Genomic DNA, 26,484 nt, shown 5'->3' on the forward strand with positions numbered 1-26,484 from the left:
TTAAAGATATGGAACATTTAAGACAATACACACAATAAAGGACGTTCAAGAACTGCATCAACACCAGAAATAGTCATATGGTTATGAAAGATCAGCAATTAACTGGGAGTTTTGCTCCCTCTGTATTCTGGCTCTACTCATATCTCAAAATTTAAAAGCTACAGTAAAAGGTAATATATAACCGTGATATATCACTTCTGTAGACTTGTATTTGGCAAGATTTGTCTCAATTGTACATATACAAATTGTTAGTAATTGTTTGAATGCTTTCAATACAAACATTTTTACAGGGATGACAAAAGTACTCTAATTCTACCAAAATAAAATTATTTGATTAATCATCAATGTTTATCGCTACGTAACCAACGAAGAACTGCACGTTGACCTCAAAATCAAATGGATTTGACACTTAAAACCTAAAATAAGGAAACTAAACCAAAAAATGTCTGTAAAAGATCCTAAAAAAAGGAAAATGAAAGAGTCATTTAACGCCAGCAATCTGTCCTACAAATATATAAATATATATATATATATATATATATATATATATATATATATATATATATATAGAGAGAGAGAGAGAGAGAGAGAGAGAGAGACTTGAAAATACGGCTTTATAGCTTCAAATATGTGCATGTTAATTTTGCGTTGCGGCGATATGACAAAAAACTGATTATATCACTTGATAGATGCCCAATTGCTCAAGCAGAATCAGCTAAATACATCGACATACATCTTAATGGTAGATTAAATTGGTAACATCACCTTAGATAAAAAAGCAGAGCAGATTAGACTCAAAGTCAAGCAACTGTACTGGTTAGTCGCAAGATTTGAAAGTATCTTGTCAGTTAATAAAGCCCATTTGGACCTATGGGATGTAAATATGGAATTACGCTAAAAGATAATTAATTTAAAAAATATATAACAAAACCATGATGCTCCAATGTGTAAGTTAACCCACCTTATAGGTTCCCACCGCGTGAGCTCCGTCGTAGATGAACAGGTGGTCGTTGCAGTCAAGTTGGAGGCCATCAAAGCGCAGCATGAACCGCTGCAGTATCGAGTGCGTCTGAAACGTGATGACGCAGTCCAGATTCCTCTCGTTCTGACTCCACAACACCGCTCCGTCGATCTTTCTGTACAGCTGTTGGAGGAAGTGGTTCTTGCATAACGTCTGCATGGAATCTGAAACAAAATATCGGTTCAATGTACTCGGCTCATTGACTATACATTCATTTTGAGATAGTGTATCTGAACTATAACTATTTTTTATTTGTTCTAATAAGTGAAAATAAAATAATGTCAGATATTAGGAAATTAAGACAGGGATACAATATAGTATACTAAATGAATGTATATTAAATAATACAATACAATACAATCAATAAATTATATAATGGATAATTACCTATTGGTTTCTCCAAACGGTTTTATAAATTAAATAATCAAAATAATTCATACAACGTTATATAGTCACAATACGAAAAGAAATAGAATAAAACGTCATATAGTCACATATCTTATTGCATTAATCGTCAAACACCTTAATATTTAACAATGCTTTAAAATGTTTACAAATTTACTGTTAATAATTCATAGGGCACCTGGTATAGATGATATTTCACCTGGATTATTGAAAGAACTGCCACGAAAAGCAATCATCATCACGTTGACATACATATTTAATGCCTGTTTAAGGCTGAAGCATGTTCCGGAATGCTTTAAGATGGCACAAATAATTATGCTCAAAAATCCATAAATACACCAGTCTGATTAAAATAATATTTTCTGTATCCAAGTTTTTAAATAATGTTATATTGTCCTTTGCTTATATATTCCGCTCTTCTATCTCACCCTTGCAGATAGCTAATCTTTAATTTGCCTTCTATGGCTTTCGTTTATTTACTGCTTTATATTTTATGTTCTGAATCATGTGGGAACTGAAAACTCACCGAAAAATGAGAAGTTAAAATTCTATAAAGCACTTCATAATTGTTAAAATTCGTCAACACCTTGATTTTAACTCTTGATGTACAAATTAACGTACGTATTACCTGCAATATTTGGTTAGTGCTTTGCTAAAAAACATATTTACCCAAGAAACTTGAAATCAATCACGTTAATACCACTAAAAATCTACAGAAAAATCTCAATAACCTCTCGAATTACCTCTAATACAATGACATACCATGTTTTCATAGCCATATAATTTACTATCAGTCTTCAAGCAAGAACAATTTTTTAGCTGTACTCTGTTTACCAGACATTATATTAAATAAAAGCTAATTTTAAGTTTCTAAATATCTTGTACACAAAGAGGACAAACGATTCATATTATTTTTAAATTGTATGAACCTATGTTGGGATGAAATTTTCGCATGTCAGGTATTTCTTTCACAGCTGTAGTTACCTTCTAAACAAGCGAGCACATTAATTTTTTTATACATTTTGTTTCACTAATCTGACGGCTATTTGGTTGTTTGATTTAGATATATTTCGTTATATTGGAATTTATTTATTTCCAGTGCATATTACATAAAAATGTTAACACTAAATACTCTTCCTCGATATAAACTTTAAAAGTGTCAAATTTCACTCCTCCAAGTGCCCTCATTTTCATCAAGAAGGGAGGCAAAATTTTCAGTAAGCCAATTAATATATAGATTGTTATAATTTCGATATGTCTTTGGTATATTTATATGAATTCTGACACTTATATTCATTTAAGTACTCACCATTATAAAGACTGAAAAAAAGATTCGTTGAACCTAGGTTGTATTATTCTTTTTCGGTAGGAACAAGAGCAAAATTTGACGAAAATGGTAGTAAAAATAGTCCTATATACGTCATCAAGATGTTTAATGTATTGCCTATTGCGGTTTGTAAATTCGTTTCAGAATCAGACAATATTTTTCTTCTCATTTTATTCTAGTTAAAAAGAGACACAATGTTGTCTGATTAGTTCGAATAAGTAAACGAATCAGCTTGTCAAATCGTTAGAATTTTGCTGTAAGATAAAGCCAAACTGACCTAAAACTCAGACCTGATGCGGCAACATTGCGACTTTTTTATATCACAAATGCAAATGACGTATGTACAAAACAACTTTGAACAGACTATAATTTACTCTTGTGGACTCAACGAACTGAAAATGTAACTAAAACATCCTTATTTTCCCAAAAACCCCACATATCTCCGTGACGTAAAGGGACACCAGCAAATTTTCAGGAGTAACGCTAATAAAGAAAAATGCTAATTTGCAATGTGACATTATTTAAAACCCCGTACAATCTTGCCGTCCGCAGCGACGACTTTAAATAATAAATTGCGCGTCGTTATCTCAAATTATGAATGCAGGAGGCGGCGGGACCCCCGCTCCTGGGTGACCAGATATTTTATATTATGTAAATATAACGATGAGAAAGCTTTTTCCGGAGCCCCGTATATCGAATTTTTATATGTCCACGGCTTTGTGCTTGATTTTTTGTCGATGGGAAACAGTATTGAAAAGGCTTATTGTGTCGGACCGGGTCATGGCGATATTAGTCGAATCACGATGGAAGAATGGAAAATCATCGTTTGGTTGTCAATAATGAAGGCTATTTTAGTGCCGAAGGCTATTCTGTCTCGCCTATTGATTTTTTTCTGTAATATAAAATATTGTCGTTTAGGGAACGATCCATTTTTAGTAATAAATAAAAAGTAATAAATTAACCGAAAATTACCCAATTTATATGACAGAAAAGTATGAGGTTGAATTGGTATCTCTAGAGCAGCAGTGAACTCACGTCATCTACCTTTATGACGTCAAAACATCGCAATGTTGCCGGCTGTAACTTTGACATTTTACGCATTTTAGTTTATTTTAAATTAATGAAAATAAATCTGTACATGTGCAGTTCATCTATAAACAGACCGTACAAGCACCAATAACATTAAATAACACTATCATTCCATATAGCAACAACGCTAAATGTCTCGGAATGAATCTCGATGCAAAACTTCGCTGGAAGGAACATATAAAGAAGAAAAGAAAATAACTGGAATTGAAATATAGGAAAATGTACTGGCTAATTGAAAGAAAATCACAATTATCAGTATATAATAAATTGCTATTATATAAGCAAATATTGAAACCTATATGGACATACGGAGTGCAATTATGGGGATATTCTGCAAAGAGTTACATAAACAAAATACAAATATTTCAGAACAAAGTCCTGAGAGGTATTGTGGGTGCACCCAAATACTATAGGACTGATTACCTACATCGAGATCCTTCAGATACCCACAGTCAGTCAAGAAATCAAGAGAATTGCAAGGGGGCATGAGGAAAGACTCCATTCTCATGCCAATATTGAAATACTGCAACTTTTGGATACCACCAGAACAGGACACAGACTCAAAAGAATCAAACCATCTGATCTTGTGTAGTGTTATGTAGTGAGGTGCATATATTAAAAAATTCAGCAGTGACATGTATAAACATTATTTCACCAGAGACTGAGTTAGGGCCGATGGGTCCTCCCAGTTATATACCTAGATTTAAGTTATCATAAAGACAAATTATGTCTATATTTAAAAAACTAACCACTGTTTTTATACATTTCTCAAATTTAATCCTAAATAGAACTAACACCAAGGTATGTGATACTTTCTTTTCGGACTATCCAAAATTATATAGTTTTTCTCATTTTAAGGGATTTTTGTTATAGTATCCACACTAATATTCAGTGCAGCTATCGGAAATACATTATATATCTTGATGATGCGAGTTCACTGCTACTTTAAATGTACTATATCTATTTATTTAACAATTGAGTTAGCTTTAAGATAAGTTATTCAAACCCATGTGTACGAAATAGGTCAATTTAATGTTGAAAAATGTTGAAACTATATTAAAAAAGCTTGTTCCGCCTTTTTCAGACAACATTCAAGACCTGCATTGCATTCGATTTGCCAGCAATTCAAGATCAGTCCGAATTTTTAGTTTATCGGAAAATTTTTGAAAATATTTCCAAGCATTTTTGTTTGAACTTAGGCCATCGATGGAGCATATTGTCAATATCCATTAGCAGCACTTTTCCCAAAATCAGAACAAAGAAGCAGCACTCCTTACATGTTAAGGTTTGTTGAAACAATTATATATTTTAAAAATAATAATATATGTTGAAAATTTATTTAAAAATTGGAAAATTTAATTAAAATTATAACAATGTTATATATCTGAAGCTGTTTTCTATAAATAATGGAGAGTTTTTGATATTTAGCACAAAAAGCAAATAATTTGTGACGTGTTTCCTTTCACGGTTCCAACCGATGATATCTCACGTATTATCCATTTGTCTTCGCCCATGCCGGTATCCGTTAATATGGGGGAATTTTGAAGGCTTTACGGCCAATCAGGCAGATGATTCGTCGACAATAATAATGCCGCTCATATTTTACTGAAGAACGTTACAGAATCCCTTTTATATTGTTACACTTTTTATATTAAAGAAAATATAGAGATCTCTGAGAAAATAATTTAATAAACTTTTGGTAAAATCAACCCAATAATCGTGAGTTTTCATGATAATACAGCTTTTCATTATTACTCAAACGTCTGCTTCACCAGACTAGGCTCCATCAGACTTACTTGGCTCAAAAAACAAAAATCTGATATCAGCTATACTACAACATTAGAGATAGTTAGAAAATGTTCTTCTGTATCGTATTTGATTGAATAAAAAGATGTTTTGACGATGAACAAATAATCAAAAACAAGCAGAAAAAGAAGTCATGGTTTCTATATAGCAATCACGTTGCTCTAGTTATTAATTAAAAACAAAGGACAAGATGTCCAAAAACAATTTTCGTTTATTATATGAACTAAATTTACTGAAAAATATACTTAATTATTATCAATACAATTAAAATCTAGTTAAAATAATTCGCCTTTCTATCGATCAATACAATATTCATTAAATATACATGGTGACACCCAAAATGGATTACTAACCATGTCAAGACAACAACGGATTTAAATTTCTATTAAACTTTAAAAGTAGCCCTTCTCCGAAACGCCCAAGGCATGCCAATATATGTCTCGAGCATACTTCCATATTGACACACAATTTTATTGGATCCAGTGAAATAACATTAAATAGCCAAGAAGACGTTAGGACATAGGGACATCAATTTGTCACCAATAATAACAACAAAAAATCTTATATTTTAGATCTATTATAGATTACATAGCGTTATGCCTTTTTATTAATATTGTGAGATACAGCCTCATCTATTTTGAGTAGGTACCTCCCTTCAACTTCATACAAAGAGATGTCCTGGTACCATCATGAGAATGGAATAAATAAACAAGTAAATAAAGAGAACAAATAATGATGTTTGGTAAAATTCATCAACTATAATCATCTACTACTTTCTACCTTGTCTTACTATATTTCCACGTAGGAAGTAACAACTCACTAACAATTTCTTTAAAATTAATCTATTGGAACTTCAGCAATCTGCCCGTGGGCAATAAGTATTATTATATGATTTCCGTTATATAATAGGTCCAAATGGGCAGTAACAAAGGATAGACTTATACAGCAAAACTTTGTTACTTAATGATAATTTAGATTTACGCTTTATCAGTCAACACATTTAGTATAGTTTAAGCCCAAGCTATTTGCGTTTTGTCACTATATGTTTTTTCCACGTCAAACGTTGATCAAAATCAATGCATTCCCAGATATTTAACGTTGTCTGCTTGCGGAAGTTCATAATTATTAAATTTTACTGAGGGATAAGTTCTTCTTGTGGTTTATATTGGATCCTCGTGTGATGATAAAACTGCTGTATCGTCAGCATATGTTGCAACAGTAGTATTTCGTGCGGTCGGTAGGTCAGCTGTATACAATAGATATTACAATGGGTCAAGAACACTCCCTGTGGAACACCCGAATATATTGGGTGTAGGTCAGTATATTCGTCACCCTGTTTGACAATAAAATGGCTCTCTGTGAGGTATGATTTCAGCAGTTAAAATGCGTATGGAGCAAAAGCTTTTTCAATTTAACCTGTGTGCCACACCTTGTCCAAAGTCAGATATATATGGAGATTAATTTGGTTAACTAATCTACTTATTTGTTCTGTTGTTCCGTGTTTACTACGGAAGCCAAATTGATGGTCCGGCATAAAATTTCTCTCCTCTGTGATTACTTTGAGTTTCTTAATGTATAGTTTTTCAAAAAGTTTAGAGATCACAGGTACCAGGCTTATAGAATGATAAGAGGACTAACAATTTGAAGCTATTTTATAATTGTCAAATGCATTTACTAAAAAAACCTGAAATGAATCAGACATAATTAATACTAAAATTTACAGAAAAATCTTAATAACCTTTAGAACCACCTCATAAACCATGGTGCCTCCAGAACCATATTAGTTATCGATCCGGTAACAACAACAAGAAATTACCGAATACTTTTATATTTAAAAGGCGTTTAAAATAATTGTTTGCGCTTGTTCCCACTCATTATACATTGTTATCCCTGGGAAATCCCAATTCAGCGACGGGACAAAGGGCGCCTCCGCCACCTCTTCATCCGCCGACGAAAACAGAGGAGCTACGAATTAAAGACAAACAAAGCAACGAACGGCCGCGGCCGTTTCGATTTCGGCCGGGCCCTTTGTGACCGAGCCGAGAGGCTTCTCCTTCATTGGCTCCATTTCCCTCCGCCGACAAATGAATTCGTACCCCGAAAACACTTCAGCCCTTCCATTGTTCGGTTCTCGTTGTTTTTTTTATTGGTCGGGCATTATTCGGGCTGGTTTTCGTACGAAGAAGAATGGTTCGACCGTTGGCGTCGATCAAGAACAACCAAATTGGAAATTAGTTGTTGATTTATATCTTTTCAATTTTTCCTTCCATTATTCTGATGGATAATATATATTGCTGAATATGCGTGAGGTTCTTTAACTATCAAATCGACGATTTCGACAGTTCTTCACATAAAATAGCTCCATAGAGTATTATATAGCGGTTTAATTCAAACAGACGAAACCGAAAAAATGTTTTGCGTGCCTCACCACAAAAATAACTACTGTAGCAACATACGCAGACGACACAGCAATCTTAGCATCCCATGAAGATCCAGTCACAGCATCAACAAGCCTACAAACCCACCTGGAGAAAATACAATTTTGGTTGAAGACATGGCGCATTAAAGCCAATGAAACAAAATCAACGCACGTAACGTTTACCCTGCGTAGAAGAACATGTCCACCAGTGAATATCAATAATCGTCAACTCCCCCAAGCAGAGCATGTTAAATATCTTGGTATGCACTTACTATACTCTCTAAACGGAAATAACTTCATGGCTCATCGGGCGCAAATCCAAGTTATCATTAGATAACAAGGTATTGCTGTATGAGTCTATACACAAGCCCATTTGGTCATATGGAATCCAACTATGGGGTACCGCTAGCAAATCTAATACATCCATCATTCAACGGTTCCAAAATAAGGTGTTGCGTGCGATTGTTGATGCTCCGTACTATATTTCAAATAAAATGATATAACACGATATTCCTCTAGAACCTATAGCGAGTGTAATTCAACGTGTTTGTATGAAGTACTTCGAAAGAGTGTCAGTGCATCCCAATGTATTCGCTAATCAGCTAAATATGCGACGTGATAGTGAAGTGCGTAGACTAAAACGTTTAACACCACCTGATCTGATTACTGGACATATATAAACCTTAGAATAAGCTTTAGAATAAGACTAATTAATTAAGATAATATTTTATACAGAAGATTGCTTAATGAAGTGATTTTCTACATGCCATGTTTATATAATATAGATATAAGAAATACCTATTGCCAATAGGGCAGATTGTGGAATCACGAAGAGTAATAAAAAAAATTATTGACATGGCTTACGCAAGCTTTTGATGAAGTCTGACAACCAGTAATGAAAGAAACAGGAGCAGGTATACCGCAATTATACCTACTCGATACAAGTGACAAAAGCAAAGAAGCAACTAGAAAACTGCTACTACACGCAAGTAACAATATAACAGTGTAAATCAGTGCAAATTGAATTAATTTATAATCAAACTGTTCATATGCCCAAAAATTTTAATAATATTAGTATCCAATAGACTAACAATAATGTATTGGAATGAATATTGACGCAAAGCTTCCCTGGAAGGACCACATCAAAAAGAACAGAAAAGCACTCCAATTAAACTACAAAAAAGTGTTGATTATTTGGAAGAAAGTTACAAGAGATACTAAAAACCTATATGCAGCTACTAAATTTGGTTATGGGAATGTTCTGCAAGAAGTAATATAAACATAATACAAGTATTTCAAAATAAAGCCCTGAGAAGTATTACGGATACACCCAGATAATACAGAAACAATTATTTACACCGATACCTTCAGTTTGCCATTGTTATAAAAGAAATTAAAAGATTCGCGACATGATATGGCGAAAGACTCCACTTCCATGTGAGCACCAAAGTGCTGCAACTTTTGGGCAACACATCTGAACTAGCACGCAGATTCAAAAGAATCAAACTTTGATATTATGTGGTGTAGCATAGTGAAATACGCTAAGAGGTAAAAGCACTGAAAGATGCTACTATATGTGTGGTTTGCAATGTAGAGACAAATTGTCAGTTAATTGGCAACGAAGAGTAATAATATACCTATAAAACACTAAAATAGCAATGTTCTATTTAGTATTATCGAGTTATTTGGTTTTTCCAGCTACGTTTGACATGAAAAACTCTTAGAACAACTTGATTGTTACAATTTAAAAGTAGTGACTTTGGTGTCAAATAATGACCTGGCAAAACAAAACAGGATCGGTTGGACGAAAAAGTCATAATGCCATTTCGAATTTTCTCAATATCACGGTTTCATCGCCTTCCAGATGCAAAGAGAAGTGTTTTCTGAAGTGTATTGTAACTGGTGATTTACTATGATAATTCCAAATGCCAGTCATCATTTATTTCAGAGAAACAATTTACATCGACACTAAAGCGAAGTATCATCACAAGAAAGTCTTTCTCCACATAAGAGCAAGATGTAATTTATTACTAAGACAGAATGACATTATTTCTGAGAATCTCTATCAACATAAATTAAATAAATGGACGTATAAATGCTATTCATCGTTAACCACTCTTTTAAAAATGTGTGAATGACTAAAGATCGTCAGAGTATTTAAATTAGTTTTTATTCAAGAAAATAATAACCAATGGTATTCTAAAGTAAAATCAAAGAAAGTATCTTGATCCCAATTTTAACCATTGAACATCCTTAAAATATCTCTTCATTGAAACTTCTTGGAGGGTTATGGACAGTTATGTTCTAGGCACTTAAAATAATAGGTAATAATTTAGACTCCCAAAACCTGACTTCAGAATGTCACAAATACTTGAATTTAACTGGGAACTGAATCAAAATGAGTTGCTATAAGGTTTGTAAACTCCATTCTTCGCATCCAAAGTATGATTTGGTTTCAAAAATCGGCAAATAATGTGTTAGAGACAGCTTTGTGATATACCGACAGAGAGAACAAGAAACTCAAATTGTTAGTCTAGCCTTTCGAATAAATTCTATACAAAAAGTAGTGAAAATAATGTCGTATTAAAATTAGGTATCCGTATTCGTCAGATTTATTTCCCCATGACCTCGGGTTCTTTCGACTCAAAAAATTATTTCATAGAAAACGATTTTCATCAATAGTCATCGTAAAGTACTCACTCAACGATGAAAACTTTTTTTATTACTCTTTGGGGTTCCACAATCTGCCCAGAAGGCAATACATATTTGTTATGTTTATATTATACTAGCGACCCGCCCCGGCTTCGCACGGGTGCAATGCTGATACTAAATTAAATACACTACAGAAAAAATATGAACGTTGTATATAAAAACATAGCGGCCCGCTCCGACTTTGCACGGGCATAAAATATATATGCCTATGTCACTCAATGAAAACATGATTAAAATCGATCCAGTATTTTTGGTTCATTCATTACTGCCCTTGGCCTGCACGCATTAAATTTGGAGTAAAACAATTCCTCTTCCCCTGTACTTACTATGAAGATTTCCTGCTATCTTTGGAATATCTAAATTCATACAATTTTTATTACATTACACATTTTTAAACGCAAATTTTAAATTTGTAATATCTCCGAAAATATTTGTTTAATTTACATGCTGTAAGGAACCATATTGATCTATATTAATTGCACACTGTATTTAAGGTACTTAATTCGATAAGGATTAATGCCGTATTGCTTAAAATAGCTTCGTAAATAAGCCATTTTCTCACGTAAAAAGTAAACAACAAAAATGGTTAATGTGCGTTATCCCTAAAAGATAAACACATACCATCGCGGACTTTTTTTGTAGACCTTTTTATAGTGTACAATACTGTAGTACATTAATTTGATCTAACTCGTAGGGTTAGGCAGCGTTTTTGCTAATTGCTAAATAAGCCTAAAAAATAGGTTAATTTACGACATCACGTTAGAAACCTCTAAAATTAGCAATGTTGCCTTAGTATATTATGCATGTATTATACATATAAACCTTCCTCTTGAATCACTCTATCTATAGAAAAAAACCGCATCAAAATCCGTTGCGTAGTTTTAAAGATTTAAGCGCACATAGGGATATAGGGACAGACAAGGCGACTTTGTTTTATACTATGTAGTGATATACATGGCATGTAGAAAATCACGTCATTAAGTAAACTCCTTTATAAAATACTATGTACCTGTATTTTAGTTAATTAGTCTTATTCTAAAGCCTATATATGTCCATAATGAGATCGAATGGTGTAGACGTTTTACACTACGCACTTCACTGCCACTTCGCGCATTTAGCTGATTAGCGAGTATACTGGGATGCACTGACACTCTCTCGAAGTTCCATATTACCAAACAGGCTTGAGTATAGACTCATAAAACAACGCCTTGTTATCTAATGATAACTTGGATTTGCTCGCGATAAACCAATGCATTTGGTGAAGTTTAAGACCAAGTTGTTTCCGTTCGGCGAGTATGTGCTTCTTACAAGTTGGGATTCGATTTAGGTGCATACCTAAGATATTTACCATCATATGCTTGCGGAAGTTGACAATTATTAAAAGATTACTAGATTGATGAAAACTGAATGAATGTTATTTCAATTAAAGATAACCTATTCTCCATTTTTTCTCGAATAATTAATACTGCAATTAGTAAAAGAACACGAGTCTCACTGAAGTTATATTGCACCGCAGTAAATATTTTATTTTACGAATGGGACCAATTAAAGATATGGAATCGCTACAAGGCATACGGTAAATAGTTGGGCTTTTGCCAGATAGGCGTAACGCTTTCGCACCTAAATACTCGAAGCCTTAATTAAAAGGCCTCCATTAGTCGTTTCCGAAAAATAGACGAAAGTAAATTCAGAATTCGAACAACGGCGAATGTCATAGTTGTGAATATTTAGAGGAAAGCTTACGCCCCCCATCATAATTTTTGTTCAGGCGGTAATATATATGTTCCACCTTATTAATAAGTCTCTAACGTTTAATTAAACTGACGTAACGCATCTCCGTATTGTTTACTTCTAAGTTTTCTTTCTTTTAAATAAGACATAATTATGCTGATGATACTACATTACTTGCTACAGGTAATAATATTGAGAGAACTGTAAATAGAGTGCATACAGCTGTAAAAAATTGAATGATTGACAAAGACCACACATGTAGATTTCACCTACAGAATATAGCGCTCATGTGAAAAGGGTATGTTAAAAATAACGAGCATAACTTGATATTAGAATGTCGTGGTTAATTAGAGGACAATCTGAACTAACACACCAGAGTTAACTCTTATTAGTGATCGCCCTTTGGTCGAAATTCAACCATATTTTATTAAGATCTGACCTACCGACCTCAAGAAACACTACTGTTGCAGCATGTGCTGACGATACAGCGATTTTATCATCACACGAGGATCCAATATCAACCACAAGAAACCTTATTCATCCAAAGTTAACCAAATTCATCTCAATAAAGTCGAATTGTGGTTGAAAACTATTAAATTATCAAACTATCTATTAAATATAAACTTACTTAATTAATCATGAGTGGTAAATATATTATAAACTTACATATCAAAGCAAATGAGATAAAATCTACCCATGTGACATTCACTCTTTGTTGAAGAACATGTCCCTCAGTAAAATTGAATAATCATTAACTTTCGCAAGCAGACAACGTCAAATATGTGGGAATGTATGTTGATCGACGTTTGACATGGAAAAAACATATAGTGATAAAACGCAAACAGTTTGGAGTTAAACTAAACCAAATATATTGGCTTATGGAGCGTAAATCTAAATTATCCTTAGATAACAAGTTATAGATAACATCTTATTACCCTCTAGAACCCTCTAGGCAGATTGTGGAACTAGTAAGAGTAATGAAAAAAAGCTTTAAAATTAAGTTTTTGATACTAACATATATCGATATTTTGTTTATATATATATATATATATATATATATATATATATATATATATATATATATATATATATATATATATATATATATATATATATATATATATATGTTTAAAATGAAATCTTGAATTTCCTTTTCATAAAAAATATCGATATCCTTCACCATCCCTAAGTCGAACTAATTTCTACCTCTATCTCCACAATCCCAACCGACAACAGAGAAAAAAGTATTCGAACGCCGTAGAGTTGAGCGCGCGATTCTCTCCACTTCTCGAAAAAAAAAACCCGAACTGTACCGTACCGGACGGGAACTTTTTGCCGACGAAAGTTCCGAGAGTTTCGCTAGTCGGACTAATTAAAATACGTTGGATCTGGCGCTGATAGCTTCGGATTTAATTAATCGAAAGTATCCGGCGAAGGGAAATATCCCCCTTCGACGTAACGTTCGTCGAATTTTCGCTGCTCGATTCCTCGATATTTTTCGACATATTTCCTGTCGAAGTCGTCAGTTAAATTATGGAACTGTTCCTGTCGTGCAAAACGTTCGAGAATAAGAAACTATGCTCCAGTATTTGGTATCATCAATCGAACATTCCATAAAGTTTTTCTTCTATTGAGTACAGATTGTCATATTTCTAGTAAATATTTCAGTCTAAAACAATAAAATCTCTAACAACAATCGTTTCTCATTAATAATGCAATAAAAATGAGTAGATCATAGATGATAAATGCATAAAAATATCTACAATGTTGCCTATTAGTGGTGTTTTCATAATTTAACTATTTATCTCTTACTCAACTGGATTTGTATCAATTGTAAACTAAACCATGTCAAACAAATTTGACTTTTTTTATATAAATCTGTTAGAACGTCAATAATCTGCCCGTGGGCAATAAATATTGTTATATGATTTCCGTTATATAATATAACAATCCTGAAACGTAGAAGATCATTTCAGTAAGTGATCTGCTGTACAACTTATAATCTAAATCTTATTCTAGATAGCATTCTAACTTATTGTAAAGTCTATCCTAACTTATTCTAAAGATTATTCCAACTTACTCTAGAGATTATTAAATATCACTTTATGGGTCTATTAATAAATTCATATGGTAGTTTTGCACATTTAACTGTTTGGCGAGTGCATTGGGATGCAATAGTCTTTCAGCGTACTTCGCACTAACACTTCAAATCACACTAGTTATGGGTTTTAAGGGGATATCGCGCTGAATCAGTGTGTTGAACAGATAATATGGGACATCAACGATGACTCGCAACACTTTATTCTAGAACCTCTGGAGGATATCTATGTTTGCTAGTAGTACCCCACAGTTCAATACCATAGTCCAAATGGGCCTAAGTATTGACTTATTTAGCAAAACCCTGTTACCTCGTAAAACTTTAGATTGATGGCCTATCAGCCAATACATTTGATTTAGTTTAAGCCAAAGCTGTTTGCGTTTTGTCACTATATGTTTTTTCCATGTCAAACGTCGATCAAAATGCATTCCCAGATATTTAACGTTGTCTGCTTGAAGAAGTTGATGATGATTCAATTTTACTGAGGGTCATATTCTATAAAGTTGAAAGTTGGTTCTATAAAGTGTGAATGTCACATGGATAGATTTTGACTCTTTTGCTTTGATACGCCACGCTTTCAACCACAATTCGACCAATTGACCTTTCCAAGATCAATAAAGTTCTCGATGTATATATGCTTATTTACACCATCAGAGGTCTTCTCACTCTCCTTATCTCAAGTGTCTTATTCGGCACTAGATACACCTGGTTTCTAACCAAATTTTGTATACCCTCTTGCAGAATCGATATCTTGAAAATTGGCTTATCTAAATGTTTGGAACTAATGCATATAGTTTATTCAAATTTATTTTGTATATACGTCATCTGAGTTTTAGTTCAGTTTGGCCTTGACATACAACACAATGTTTAAATAACATAATTAAACAAAAATATTATCAAACATATATAGTTGATTTAACATTATAGTACATCAAATATATATATTATCGAAGGGCTTAAAACTACAATTATTAAACTCATTTTCACACCACCCATTCACGTTTCCACAAGAAATTGATAAAAATTTCTTCCTCTGTATGTTGATCGACTTGTGCTATGATCAACAATGCTTTCATGTCCAAACAGTTCTTGAAGGAGTATACACTCTGTAGCCGTATTATTCTGCCATCTGATCTACTGTATATCTTTTTTGGACTTATTGGACTATTAACACAATGAAACATTTTATTTATATTTACCGAGTAGTAATTTGAAATATTTAATTCTTTTATACGTTTTCTTCAAAACATATTTTATATATTTTAAGCTATTAATTAATTGCAGCCTTTGTTGAAGTACTTGTTGAGACCTTCTCCACCTGTGTACTATGATATGGTGCATTGTCCATAACAATAACTGATGGTTCCTCCAAGTTCTTTAAAAGTTGATTTTCAAACCACTGCAAAAACAAGTTATGGTTCATTTCTCCATGATAGTCACCCTAGTTAGAGTTAGAGTTGGAGGAAAAATCTAATTCTGCACCAGGAATAAAAATATTTCATTTATATTCCTGTATCCAGCATGAAGTAGTTCTTAATGACATATAGTTATGCCTGCAATGAATTATTAATAAATGTTATGACTAACAAAACCTAATCGATAGTTATTCCCACCTTTTTCCATCAACTTTTGTTACTTTTAGATTTTATTTATTAGCATCTTGCCACGAGTGATTGATGCCAAGTTGATGTAATAATTCTTCCTTGATTTTGTTATGTTTTCAGGAATTGTATTGTTTTAAAAGCAATGTCTGTCTCCAGTGACGCCAGTAACCGAGCTGGGTAAGACCGAATATCTTCAGAGATGATTTCGAAGTCGGTAACCCTCCAGCCGTAGACTTCATTCCTAGGACCAGTCGAGATAAGCCCTAGTTAGTAGTGGGAAGACTCTAAGATATAGAAAAACCAATAAACAATTAATAGTTAATTGGAATTTCCATCAGTCCCAAAGAACGTTACAATAAACACGCATCTCCCGTCAATCCCGCGTACATCATGCAAGATTCATGCGACGCAACGCTATTTTCCGGCAAATTATCGAACAATAACACCATAACTCCCGTATTAACAAAGCAATAGCATCACGGAAAAAATATCGGACCGAACGCGGGGCCGACGGGAACGGAAAACGAAGAGGAAAACACAGAGGAGGAATAAGAAGACGAAGGGGGGAAAGAATGGTTCATTCCGTCACCTCCTCACGTTCGCCAATAATAAATTTGATCTCTTATTAAGTATAGAAACGGAGGCTTTGTCCGACCAAAGAGAAAAAAAAAGACCGTTTTATTTTCAATGAATATAAAATTGAGAAGAGGCGTCCCGTCGTCCCCCCTCCCCTCGGCCGACCGACCTACCTCCGACAACCAGCCGCCCCCTCTCTGCCCGGTCGACGTCCTAGCGCGGGGCCCTTTCCCCACCTTTCGTTTCCTGGCTCCACTACTTCGGTCGAGGTCTCCCCCCGCTTTGGAGGCGCGAGAACCGGATCGATCCGAGGGGCGCGGAGGGAAGGGGGGTTGTTAGGTTGGCCAGTCAAAGTTGTGTCATACCATCGCGTCATGACAGTCTCGAGGGTGACTAGAGTCAGAAAAGGGGACTGGAGAGAGGATATGTCTCTCGTTATTTTAAAAAACAAATGAAAAGAACTACTTTTTTCTTTTTAATTACATCTTACAGTAGATATATCTAGTACAATCTCAATTTGACTGTTCTCTGATTTTGATTTGATTATTTGACATTTATTATTAACCTATTTCCGCTGGAGTTTCACAAGACAGTGTCTTGGGAGCACTCCTATATCTGCTCTATACTCCAGATATCCCAACAACAAAAGAAACCCTACTTGGAACATTTATCGACGACACAGTTATCATGGAAAAATATGTACGTTATCTCTATCTAAACCTATAGAAAAAGTACAAGTAGTGGTCAACAAAATATTTACAAATAGACCAGAGACTGGAAAATATAACTTAATAACTCCAAACACGTCTATTCTTCTCAACTAACTTTTTCTATATTTATTCACAGCACCAGCATTATGATCACCATTTTGTTCCTTTCCAGATTTGCACTCACGACATTTTAACTTTAGGGAATCACTACCCCAATGGAACTAAGTCAGACGAATACGGTGATTGCAGAATGATGTAAGTTCATGTCGTCAATTCTTTCAATTTTATTAAGCTATAATAGGATAATACTGTTATATAATAGCCAGAATATTACCATTTTCACTGTTTAGATAAACATCAAAGGCCATAAAGCAAAAAACCTCCATAATTGACGCCGTACAAAGCTCACCGTTATCTATAACGAGATCTAAAAACGGTTCCTGCATTAGTATCGTAAATTAACGTCCTCCAAAGATGGAGGAGAAGGAAAATTTGCATTTAACAACCGCCGCCTCCCCAACTAAATCTAATATTGGTCCGGGCAATTGATCTGAGAACCTGACAAGTCCGTATTATCGATCCCAGAACGATCTGGAATAAATTAGGAGTTCCCGAGAGAGGAACCGGCCCGGGAGTGGGGGGAGGGGGGGAGATTTGCGAGGAGGATGTCTTATTTTTGCCAATTGATTTTCCATTTCTCCTCGCCGGTGTCGACGAAGCCATAAATTTCGACCTAATTACAAAGAACTGTTAAAAAATCTGACCGCGTCCCCCGGCATCTCGGGTTTAAATCCCACTCGAGCGAGTTCGGGAGATATCTAGCGGCGGAGATGTAAATCATGGTCTAAACATCACCCCAGGGGTTTTGGAGTTTAATTTCTTCCCGGTTCCGATGGTTTTCGCCTAAATTTTATCGTGAAATTTATGCTAAATGATGAGGAACTTTCATTTTTCTTTGTTATAGCATTAGATGCTGACATATAGTTCGATCAGTGATAAATATTGTTGAAAATTCGAAGCATTAAGGTCAAAAATAACCTAACTGTTAAATTCGATAGTTCGTTAGTAAGATATATAGTAAATTCGATATATACAATGAAATATCTTGGCATGACCAAAAAAATGTAGTGGTTATTGAGTAAATATTGGGCCCTGTCTGTATATAAAAGCTTTTACTTGACCAACAAGTCTTAAAACTAGCGTGGGCTTATTGCGTTCAACACTGATGCAGCTCGAATGGAAGGTTCTGCCACACTAGGCATACTCACCAGACATAGCCCCTTCTGATTAGCACTTGTTCAGATCGATGCAGCGTGGCACACGCAGTTTTAGAATGCTGAAAATAGTTCCATAGACATAGTATTGCCATGTTGATACAGAGATGATGATAGAAAAGCATGGAAAATATTTTGGTTAATATATAATTATATATAAGCCTACGAAAGTAAAAAAGTATGTTCAGCTATATTTTTAGATGTCGCACAAGCCTTCGATAAGGTTTGGCATGAAGTTCTTGTTCATAAACTACAGAAAATGCTACCAAATCAACACACCGAACTATTAAAATCATACATTACAACCAGAATGTTTAGAGCCAAACAAGAAGAAGCTTACTCTGCAATAATTGGACACAAGCTTGGAAAATAAGAATTAATGAAAGTAAATCTGTACATGTGCAGTTCGCCTATAAACAGACCGTACAAGCACCAATAACATTAAATAATACTATTATTCCATATAGCAAGAACGCTAAATATCTCTGAATGAATCTCGATGCAAAACTTCGCTGGAAGGAACATATAAAGAAGAAAAGAAAAGAACTGCAATTGAAATATAGGAAAATGTACTGGCTAAATTGGAAGAAAATCACAATTATCAGTACATAATCAATTGCTATTATATAAGCAAATACTGAAACCTATATGGACATACGGAGTTCAATTACGGGGATGTTCTGCAAAGAGTAACATAAATAAAATACAAATTTTTCAGAACAAAGTCCTGAGAGGTTTTGTGGGTGCACCCAAATACTATAGGACTGATTACCTATATCGAGACCTTCAGATACCCACAATACATGGGGCATGAGGAAATACTCCATTCTCATACGAATATTGAAATATTGCAACTATTGGATACCATCAGAACAGGACACGAACTCAATAGAATCAAACCATCTGATCTTGTGTAGTGTTGTGTAGTGAGATGCATATATTAAAAAATTCAGCAGTGACATGTATAAACATTATTTCACCAGAGACTGAGTTAGGAGCGATGGGTCCTTCTAGTTATATACCTAGATTTAAGTTATCATAAAGACAAATTGCCTCTATCATTGACTGACAACTTGTCAAACAATTATCTTTCAATAACAATTTAAACTCAATACCGAGAAATGAAGAAAGAATTAGACCAAAAAGACCCGCAAAAGAACCGCATGTAGCTTCTTTGAACTTTTCGAAATGTTATATTGCGGTTCTGTTCCGTATTTAGCTCCGTTTTTGCTTCGAAAAACTTTGACGAAGTTTGTCACGCCACCGGCCCGAGGCACAGCGGGCGTTCCACTAATGGAAAGTAATTGTGGAAACTTTTAAATGGTCGTTACTTGAAGATTAAATAGTTTCAGATCGCTATCTGGTTATATTAGGTCGGCGAAGAAGAATTGTGTGGGTTTAAATTCGTCGATGAAGTCCGGTTCGCGTATATTTCCTGAAGCGTAAAATTTTAATCTTTGTACAGGCCCAGATGAGTACAAACTTGTCTTATATTGTCTCAATATATATATGTCGATGCATTTCAAGGATGATAAGTGTTTTGTTATTGTTTAGGTAGCTGACTAACTCTAACTCCACTTTTGATTTTTGTTACCTTACATTATTTTTACTATAATTTCTATTAAAATACTAATAGAGTAAGTTAGTAAAAAAAAATGGCACTTTTTCCATATAAATAGTCGTGAAAATTTGCAATTTTTTGCCATTTTCATGATTTTTGTTGTCATTTCGGATCAAATAACCACAAATGAATGAAAAATACAGAGATTATAGAGAATTTCACGCTGAATCAAATGATGGTACAATAATTGTTATACACAAATTAGTACTTGAGTTATACAATGGAAAGTGTATTTTCAAAAATGTGTGGATTTTAGTTTATGCCACATATCTTAAAAAGTATAAATTCTAAAGTAATTTAACATGGATTTTCGTTTCTTTCACCCCAAATTACATGTATTTTGATGATTGTATCCCTATCTGAGAGATAAAAAAATTTGGCACTTTTTCCATATATATAGTCGTGAAAATTTGCAATTTTTTGCCATTTTCATGATTTTTGTTGTCATTTCGGATCAAATAACCACAAATGAATGAAAAATACAGAGATTATAGAGAATTTCACGCTGAATCAAATGATGGTACAATAATTGTTATACACAAATTAGTACTTGAGTTATACAATGGGAAGTGTATTTTCAAAAATGTGTGGATTTTAGTTTATGCCACATATCTTAAAAAGTATAAATTCTAAAGCAATTTAACATGGATTTTCGTTTCTTTCACCCCAAATTACATGTGTTTTGATGATTTTATCCCTATCTGAGAGATAAAAAAATTTGGCACTTTTTCCATATATATAGTCGTGAAAATTTGCAATTTTTTGCCATTTTCATGATTTTTGTTGTCATTTCGGATCAAATAACCACAAATGAATGAAAAATACAGAGATTATAGAGAATTTCACGCTGAATCAAATGATGGTACAATAATTGTTATAGACAAATTAGTACTTGAGTTATACAATGGGAAGTGTATTTTCAAAAATGTGTGGATTTTAGTTTATGCCACATATCTTAAAAAGTATAAATTCTAAAGCAATTTAACATGGATTTTCGTTTCTTTCACCCCAAATTACATGTGTTTTGATGATTTTATCCCTATCTGAGAGATAAAAAAATTTGGCACTTTTTCCATATATATAGTCGTGAAAATTTGCAATTTTTTGCCATTTTCATGATTTTTGTTGTCATTTCGGATCAAATAACCACAAATGAATGAAAAATATAGAGATTATAGAGAATTTCACGCTGAAACAAATGATGGTACAATAATTGTTATACACAAATTAGTACTTGAGTTATACAATGGAAAGTGTATTTTCAAAAATGTGTGGATTTTAGTTTATGCCACATATCTTAAAAAGTATAAATTCTAAAGCAATTTAACATGGATTTTTGTTTCTTTCACCCCAAATTACATGTATTTTGATGATTTTATCCCTATCTGAGAGATAAAAAAATGGCACTTTTTCCATATATATAGTCGTGAAAATTTGCAATTTTTTGCCATTTTCATGATTTTTGTTGTCATTTCGGATCAAATAACCACAAATGAATGAAAAATACAGAGATTATAGAGAATTTCATGCTGAAACAAATGATGGTACAATAATTGTTATACACAAATTAGTACTTGAGTTATACAATGGAAAGTGTATTTTCAAAGAATGTGTGGATTTGAATTTAAGTTACATATCTTAAAAACTATAAACTCTAAAGCAATTTAACATGAATTTTCATTTCCTTCACACCAAATTACAAAGATTTTGATGGTTTTATTTTTATCCGAGAGGTAAAAAATTGGACACTTTTTCCATATATACATATATAAGAACTTTACCATCTTCTGTCTGTTCTGGTAAAAAATATTTCGTTTTTAACTGTTGCGTCATTAAAACAGTTTTATCTCCGAAAATAACGTAAACACTCTTAAGGGAATATTCTTAAAGGGTCAAGCTTCGAACATTTTTTCAAGTTTCTAGAATAAAATTTACAAAAATTTCCTTCATACGACCTGAATGAACGTAACATTTTTTAACCTTACATAACAGGATGTTGCAAATTTCCAAGTGGTCTTGTTTTTTCCTCCCTCTCTCTCTGCCCGTGGAAACTTCAGCGAACTTTTGAGTCACGCCAACGTTATACTAATGAAAAATTGTTAGGGAAACTTTTTAACGGTCGCTTAAGAACAAAAGATTAATCTTTCGGAGACTGTGATCTTGTTTATGCGACCCAAATCGGCGAGCAACTTTTTCGGACCGCTGTCGACGACGAACACAACAGCAGGAGGCTCCTGCGAGGGCAATTATACTCCGACGGGGTGAAATTACATCGTCCGTGTTGTCCGGGAAGTTTTTCGACCGAACTTATATTAAGAAAAGCGGCCCCCTCTCGAAGGGGGGAGGTCTTTGATCTTGGCTTTATCTTATTTCCGCGAGTTAATAAGACAAATAGGAATAAATGGGGTCTTCGAATCGATGTTGAGGAACTCCGAGATATTATAATAATGTCATGTTATTGAAGACGTTGAGGGATAGACTGCAGTTGCAAATAACACGACAGACAAGTTCGGTATCAATTAGTTCTTGGGTTATAAAGTTGTATATATATTTTCAATTTGGGGACTTTTTCCGATTCTTTGTTATCATTTCCTTTAAAATAATCGCTAATTAATGATATTTACACGAATTATAAAGAATTTTACGTCGAATCGACTGGTAGTAAAATATTTTTTGTATGAATTAATTTTTCAGTTATACAATGGAAATTATAATTTCTATATACGAAATTTTGCTACTTTAAGTTGTCCTTGCTGTCTTATCCTTAGGTTTTGAATTTTGCCATGGAAAGTCTATCTTCAAAAAAGAATATATTTCCTTCTATGTCACATAGCCGTGAAATTTTTTTTATTTTCTGCCATGTTAAATATTTTTACTGTATATTTTCGTTATGATAATTTTGAACGAATGAAAATTACAGGAATTAGAAATAATTTTACGCTGATTCAAATGCTACTATAACAAATTTTGTAAAACTTTTTGTAAACAAATTTTGTTTGCTTTTATGTTATACCACGAAAAGTGTATTTTCAAAAAATGTCTAGATTTGTGTATGTCATATATCTTAAAAGTTATAATCTGTTTTCTTCATCTCAAAATACATATATCTTGAGAATTTTATCCCAAATATGTCACATATCTTAAAAACTGCAAACTCTAAAGCAGTTTAACATGGATTTTCGTTTCTTTCACCTCAAAATACGTATAGTTTGAGAATTTTATCTATATTGGAGAGGTAGAAAATTTTGGCACTTTTTCCATATATATAGTCAGGAAAAATTGCGATTTTCTGTCATTTTCAGTTATTTTGTTGTCATTTTCTTTCAAATAATCGTAAGTTAATGAAATTTACAGAGATTATAAAGAATTTTTCGCTGATTCGAATGGTAGTATAATAAATTTTACACATTCATTAGAGTTTAAGTTATACAATGGAAAGAGTATTTCCAAAAAATGAGCGGATATCAATATATGTCACATATCTTAAAAACTGCAAACTCTAGAGCAATTTAATATGGATTTTCATTTCTTTCACCTCAAAATACGTATATTTTGAGACTTTTATCTAGATTGGAGAGGTAGAAAATTTTGGCACTTTTTCCATATATATAGTCAGGAAAAATTGCGATTTTCTGTCATTTTCAGTTATTTTGTTGTCATTTTCTTTCAAATAATCGTAAGTTAATGAAATTTACAGAGATTATAAAGAATTTTTCGCTGATTCGAATGGTAGTATAATAACTTTTACACATTCATTAAAGTTTAAGTTATACAATGAAAAGAGTATTTTCAAAAAATGAGTGGATTTCAATGTATGTCACATATCTTAAAAACTGCAAACTCAAAAGCAATTTAACATGGATTTTCGTTTCTTTCACCTCAAAATACGTATATTTTGAGACTTTTATCTATATTGGAGAGGTAGAAAATTTTGGCACTTTTTCCATATATATAGTCAGGAAAAATTGCGATTTTCTGTCATTTTCAGTTATTTTGTTGTCATTTTCTTTCAAATAATCGTAAGTTAATGAAATTTACAGAGATTATAAAGAATTTTTCGCTGATTCGAATGGTAGTATAATAACTTTTACACATTCATTAAAGTTTAAGTTATACAATGAAAAGAGTATTTTCAAAAAATGAGTGGATTTCAATGTATGTCACATATCTTAAAAATTGCAAACTCAAAAGCAATTTAACATGGATTTTCGTTTCTTTCACCTCAAAATACGTATATTTTGAGACTTTTATCTATATTGGAGAGTCAGGGAAAATTGGGATTTTCTGTCATTTTCAGTTATTTTGTTGTCATTTTCTCTCAAATAATCGTAAGTTAATGAAATTTACAGAGATTATAAAGAATTTTTCGCTGAATCGAATGGTAGTATAATAACTTTTACACATTCATTAGAGTTAAAACATGGAAACTGGTACACACCAAAGACCAGGGCATAGCCGAAACAGTGGACTTCACCCGGCTAACGTTCCCCGCAGAAGACGACAACGTGGTGTTCTATCGGTCTTAAAAGCGATGTCCATCGTTCTCTGGGATTCACAAGGTGTGATCCGCAATGACTACCTGAAGAAAGGCAAAACGGTCACAGTGCTGTATTGTGCTAAGTTATTGCGCCGATTCGATGCCGAATTGTTGAAAAAACTGCCCCATTTGTCAAAAATTCGCTCCTCCGCACTCGCGACTACCTAATTGGGTCGAATTTGGCTCCGAACTGCTGCCCCATCCACCGTATTCTCCAGATTTGGTCCCGGTGCGACTTCTTTTTCTTTCCAAACTTGAAAAAGTCACTCGCCGGGCAGAAATTTGAGTTGACCACTTTGCAGACCTCAAGAAAACGTATTTTTGGACGGTTTAAAGAAGTTGGAGCATCACTGGATCGAACGTATCGAGATAAAAGTAGATTTTTCGTTTTTCTTTTGTAGGTACTTATCCATCCTATTAGATAAACACAGCGAGTAAGACACCCAACAAAAATTAAACCTGCCTAGTAACGAAACGAATCCAACCAATTATTTGGTTACAGAGTGGAGAACAAACGGGAACCGCGCCATCCGGACCGGCCAAATCCCTTCGCACAATCTCCGTTAAGCCTTTGATGTTCAGAAAGAGGTCAAACCCGACGAAGACTCAAGCCGGACAACCTACAAAAAGACGAACACCCCGGGTTAACTAACAGGACTACAACGTTTTTTGCCGGCACGATAAAAACCTTCCTAGTTAGCTGTCTAATTAGACGAGTTCGGAGCCCTGTGGCCGCTTGATGTGGGCGATACCATACGCTCGTAGACCCCCTCGCGACAAAAACAATAAGGGACTAAGGGGTGGGGGTGGGGGTTTGGTGTCCTTGTATCGATTTTACGTCGACCCTCGTGCGGAAAAAGCGGACCCACTGACAAGAGAGGAAAAAATGACTACGCTCTGGTCAGCTGATCCGAGACCCGACAGGCTTGACAGCTAATTTCGGCCGCTGCTGGATATACTCCTCGAATGAAACCGTCGGATCTTCCCCCGCTACCCCTATACGGTCTGTCTATCACAGCTATAACAGGGCAAACCAGTCACACTTCGATGTCTATTAGCTCGTAATATCTATCTATGTATATAAAAATGAATTGATGTTCGTTACCAAATATTTGCAAAAGTCTAGGGAAGATTTATATGCCCTAATAACAAGAAATAATTGCAAGGAAAATAGTAAAAAGATCAATTTTGTTTCACCCAACACAGTGACATTGTCATAAAGTATCAATTATGTTGTTAGTTATCAAATATAGATGAATGAATGTTGAATACTGGTTAAACTACCCACCACGATTAGGTAAAAAGTCCGGTATTAAAGATTGAGCATAATTTCTCAGCACTAACCCTTTAGTAATTTACCACTATTTATATTTCATGCAAATGCTGGTATATTTTGAAAGGTACATCGATTCTATAACACGAAAATTTAGTAAAAATAATGACAAATATGTCAAATATGATATAACAATGTACTAAGGGTAATTTCGAATATGATTCTAATTGAACTCGAGCAAACATTTCACAATGACTGTTTAGCATAATTCACACCTACTA

At 33.8% G+C, this 26,484-nt stretch overlaps 2 protein-coding genes across 2 annotated transcripts in view; one reads left to right on the plus strand and one right to left on the minus strand.

Annotated features, from left to right (window-relative positions):
* The window catches only part of LOC143202399 (uncharacterized), a 91,751-nt gene that overhangs the window by 29,660 nt on the left and 35,607 nt on the right, over positions 1-26,484 (plus strand). The window lies entirely within an intron of this gene.
* The window catches only part of loaf (low-density lipoprotein receptor domain containing lost and found), a 45,052-nt gene that overhangs the window by 7,745 nt on the left and 10,823 nt on the right, over positions 1-26,484 (minus strand). Inside the window, exon 2 of the mRNA XM_076413908.1 lies at positions 962-1,185. Within this exon, the coding sequence (XP_076270023.1) occupies positions 962-1,185 (224 nt within the window). The remainder of the gene's footprint in view (positions 1-961; positions 1,186-26,484) is intronic.

This window comes from Rhynchophorus ferrugineus, unplaced genomic scaffold (genome assembly GCF_030347505.1).
Source record: "Rhynchophorus ferrugineus isolate W39M unplaced genomic scaffold, kcgeb_rfMv2 rfM9, whole genome shotgun sequence".
Taxonomy (NCBI): Eukaryota; Metazoa; Arthropoda; class Insecta; order Coleoptera; family Curculionidae; genus Rhynchophorus; species Rhynchophorus ferrugineus.